Here is a 4054-nt window from a genome sequence, read left to right as displayed (position 1 = left end):
CCCGCCCGCCCCACCCCACCCCGGGCTTCGGCGCGTCGGGGGTCGCTGGGAGTGCCTAAGCGCGCGGAGAAAAGCGGGACTTGGGGGGTCGCTGGTTAGATAAGCCCCTGAGGGCCTGCTCTCTCCTAGACGCGACCCTTCCCTCTGGAGCTTCTAGTTCGGATGTCCGCAGCGCGCCCCGCCCGCCCCCCCCCCACAACTCTCACTCTTTTCCTGGACACGATCACTAGCTCTCCCCCGGCCTCGGCGGCCCGTGCACCCCAGGCACCGTGCGCCTCTACTCCGCCACCTCCCTACCCTGCCTCCGGCCTCGTGCGCCGAGAGCCCGGGACTCCAGCCCACACCAACAGGTGTCGCCCAGGAAGCTTCCCGCGCAGAACGCCCCTCCTACACTCGCAGACCCTCACCTTTCTCGAGCACGTAGTCCTTAAGTGCCATTGCTGCCGAGGACCGTACGGCAGCAATTGGCGGGCTCTGAGCTCTCACTCCCCCTACAGCAAAAAAACGTCCGCGCGGCGGACTGCGGCCGACCAACCGAAATTGGCGCGAAACGTCGCCCCCCACGTGACCAGCGGCGCCGCTTGCGGGCCAATCGGAGAGGATTACCCTTCGTCCCTCCCGCTTGTCGCGGGCCCCAGCCTCGGCCAATCAACGGGCGAACCTGGGCTGAGTGACGGGGAAGAGGCGCGGGTGTTTGGAGGGAAGGGCTGGGCGAGGCGGGGCGCGCGCCGGGTTTCCCGCGGTCGGAGGAGAATCGCTCTTAAAGGGCCAGTCTACTCGCGTCCTTTTGTTCCGGGGCCGCAGGGCGGGGCAGGCCCAACGTTTGCTGTCTCCTAGTCTATTCTCCAGAACGGCCATGATTTCCCAGTTCTTCATTCTGTCTTCCAAGGGTGACCCGCTCATCTACAAGGACTGTATCCTTGGCCAGCGGGGCGGGGGGAGAAGGGCTGAGTGGGACTAGGGCCCCAGTGCCAGCGAGTGTCGCCAGCTCCTTAGCTTCCCTTCCACTCGGTCAGTCCGCGGAGACAGCGGCGGCCGGGATGTGGCCGAGCTCTTCTACCGGAAGCTGACGGGACTGCCTGGAGACGAGTCTCCGGTTGTCATGGTAACTACTGGCGGGAGTGGGGGTGGGGTGGTGGGTCTGCGGTTGGTGGTCTGGAGTTGGGAGGCACCTCCTCCCGGGACGTTCTCTAAGAGCTCATACGGGGGGTGGAAGGGGGTACATTCCTCTAAATAATATTAATGGCGGTTTACTGATCGCTAACCGCACCAGGCACAGCTCTTCACACGTCTCAATCCTCAGCCACTTTGGAGTAGGTACTATTACTAACTTCATTTACACATTAGGAAGCTGGGCCCCTTGGGGAGGTTTCATATGTGGCCTAAAGTCACGCTGCTAGTAAGTAAGGAAATCAGGATACTAGCCTCAGTCTCATGGCCAGGAATCACTGCAGCTCTCTTCCTAACGTTTTTCTCCTTGCCTCTGCCTCAGCACCACGATGATCGTCACTTTATTCACATCAGACACAGCGGTCTCTACTTGGTGGCCACTACTTCAGAAAACATTTCTCCCTTCAGTCTCCTGGAGCTGCTCTCCCGGTGAGGAGGGCAGGGCTGGGCACCCGGGTGCAGGGGTCAGGGAGTCAGAGAGGAGGAGTTGTGCACTCTCTGTCCGGGTTTTCGCAGGTTGGCCACTCTTCTGGGTGATTACTGTGGCTCCCTAGGGGAGGCGACCATCTCTCGCAACGTGGCTCTGGTCTATGAACTCCTGGATGAAGTGCTGGTGAGGTGCCTCCCTGTCCCCGGTTCCCTGAAGATACAGCATTCATTTTCACCCCTTCCCCCACCGAGTACCCAAAAAGCGTCTTTCCTCTGTCCCTAGGACTATGGCTACGTACAGACCACATCCACGGAGGTGCTGAGGAACTTCATTCAGACAGAGGCTGTGGTCAGCAAACCCTTCAGCCTCTTTGATCTCAGCAGCGTTGGCTTGGTCAGTCCGGGGACAGAGGAGGCCAGGATTGAGGAGGGTTAGTGGGAAGCATCAGCCGTGAGGATTGATTGATTTGGGTGCTTTCAGTTTGGGGCCGAGACACAACAGAGCAAAGTGGCCCCCAGCAGTGCAGCCAGCCGGCCCGTCCTGTCCAGCCGCTCTGACCAGGTGAGGGAGGGCTATTGGGTTCACATCGTCTGGTTTTTGAGTCCCCAGAGTGCAAGATCCTGGCATATCTTTCCCCCTTCTCTAGACATGGAGGATCCCTTTTCTTAGCCCTGTGCCCCCATCCTGGGGCCCCAGCCTCCACTGTTCTGTCCTTTCTGCCTGTCCACTTTAGAAGACAGACCAACCAACCTCCAACCACCAGACCCCCTCTCTCTCCTCAGAGCCAAAAGAACGAAGTGTTTCTGGACGTGGTCGAGAGATTATCCGTACTGATAGCCTCTAACGTAAGTTTGGGCCCCCAGCCCTGCGGCTGAAGATGGTGGCACCTGGAAATTGCTGGGCATTGACCTCCCGCTGCTCTCAGGGCTCGCTGCTCAAGGTGGACGTGCAGGGAGAGATCCGGCTCAAGAGCTTTCTGCCTAGCGGCTCAGGTGAGCAGCGTGCAGGCTGGACCGGGTTGGGGTGTGGGAATGGCTCCTTGGTGGCGGGTATGGTAGTATGGTGGCTTCTTCTGATACTCTTTTGTCTGACAGAGATGCGCATCGGCTTGACTGAGGAGTTTTGTGTGGGGAAGTCCGAACTGAGAGGTGAGGAGAAAGTGGATCTTTTTCTTCTAGGTAGAGGTCACTGTCCTAGGTTTCATCTGGGTTAGTTAGATGGATCCCCACCATGGCTCCCCACCCCCTCCCAAAACACAGATCAGCAGAGGGGGTCTTTCTCTCTTTCCAGGCTATGGGCCGGGAATTCGGGTGGATGAGGTCTCCTTTCACAGTTCAGTGTACCTGGATGAGTTTGAATCTCATCGGATCCTCCGTCTGCAGCCCCCTCAGGGTGAGGTCAGGACCGGGCTGGCCTAGCACATTCCATCTACTGAGGGGGAGGGAGGCCATTCAGGTGTAAGGAGACCAAACTCACCTCCATTCCTCTCTGGTCTCAGCTGACTGTGATGAGGTACCAACTCTCAGATGACCTCCCTTCCCCGCTCCCCTTCCGGCTCTTTCCCTCTGTGCAGTGGGACCGAGGCTCAGGCAGGTGAGACCATTTCCCCTCTCTAGAACTTCTCTGGACCCCAAGCCGATGTATGTATGTACGTGTGTGTACATATGTATTTGTATGTATGTATGTAATTCCCAGGTTGATTTTGGAGTGTGGTGGTGGTGGTGACATTGGCTCCAAGTTAGAATAGGCACCCTCCCCCACAGGTGGACCCAGCTCCGTGTGTGTAATGGCTCATAGAGTTGGGTGGATCTCAGTTCTTGTCTTTCCTTCCTGGGGCAAAAGCCACAGCCACACATGGGGGCCCTGCCTGGGGATAGGGCCTGAGTAACAGTATTTGTACCCCCTCACACAGGCTCCAGGTTTATCTGAAGTTACGTTGTGACCTGCCCCCAAAGAGGTGAGTGGGGGGAGCCCAGCCTAGTCCAGCTATGGAGGGTAGGAGACAAGGCCCAGATAGCTGCTCTTTCCACCCCCAGGTGCGGCCGGCAGCCTCAGAATCCAGGGGAGAGCCTGGAGTTTGGGAAGGGGGTGGGGGGCGCTTGTGCGCAAGTCCAGTGGTGACATTAATGAAGATGGGATGCGGCTTTCCTGGGACTGACTGCTCCCTTCTCCCTTGCAGCCAGGCTCTGAACGTCAGGCTGCATCTTCCCCTGCCTCGAGGGGTGGTCAGGTAAGCATGTGTGCACTACGGGCCTGTGGGCAGTCGCACTAGCTTCTCAGGAAAACGGATAGCGCTGGGGTGGGAGCTGTGGGGCAGGGGCTGAGCCCAACCCTTTCCTCTCCCAACTCTAGCCTATCTCAGGAGCTGAGCAGCCCAGAGCAGAAGGCAGAACTGGGGGAGGGAGCCCTTCGCTGGGACCTGCCTCGAGTGCAAGGAGGCTCTCAGCTTTCAGG

General features: G+C 58.9%; 2 protein-coding genes across 2 annotated transcripts in view; one reads left to right on the top strand and one right to left on the bottom strand.

Annotated features, from left to right (window-relative positions):
* MCM7 (minichromosome maintenance complex component 7) overlaps window positions 1-578 on the bottom strand; it is a 7557-nt gene extending 6979 nt beyond the window's left edge. The window contains exon 1 of the mRNA XM_010844762.1: window positions 408-578. Coding sequence (XP_010843064.1) covers window positions 408-438 — 31 coding nt within the window. The 5' untranslated portion in view covers window positions 439-578. The remainder of the gene's footprint in view (window positions 1-407) is intronic.
* Window positions 579-714: 136 nt separating this feature from the next.
* The window catches only part of AP4M1 (adaptor-related protein complex 4, mu 1 subunit), a 3605-nt gene continuing 265 nt past the window's right edge, over window positions 715-4054 (top strand). Inside the window, exons 1-14 of the mRNA XM_010844787.1 lie at window positions 715-914; window positions 1017-1105; window positions 1493-1599; window positions 1687-1783; window positions 1883-1993; window positions 2081-2161; window positions 2383-2445; window positions 2526-2592; window positions 2695-2748; window positions 2891-2997; window positions 3099-3193; window positions 3513-3557; window positions 3780-3830; window positions 3953-4052. Coding sequence (XP_010843089.1) covers window positions 857-914; window positions 1017-1105; window positions 1493-1599; window positions 1687-1783; window positions 1883-1993; window positions 2081-2161; window positions 2383-2445; window positions 2526-2592; window positions 2695-2748; window positions 2891-2997; window positions 3099-3193; window positions 3513-3557; window positions 3780-3830; window positions 3953-4052 — 1125 coding nt within the window. The 5' untranslated portion in view covers window positions 715-856. The remainder of the gene's footprint in view (window positions 915-1016; window positions 1106-1492; window positions 1600-1686; window positions 1784-1882; window positions 1994-2080; window positions 2162-2382; window positions 2446-2525; window positions 2593-2694; window positions 2749-2890; window positions 2998-3098; window positions 3194-3512; window positions 3558-3779; window positions 3831-3952; window positions 4053-4054) is intronic.

Source organism: Bison bison, unplaced genomic scaffold (assembly GCF_000754665.1).
Source record: "Bison bison bison isolate TAMUID 2011002044 unplaced genomic scaffold, Bison_UMD1.0 scf7180017864208, whole genome shotgun sequence".
NCBI classification, from domain to species: Eukaryota; Metazoa; Chordata; class Mammalia; order Artiodactyla; family Bovidae; genus Bison; species Bison bison.
This window is presented reverse-complemented; position numbering and strand designations above follow the sequence as displayed.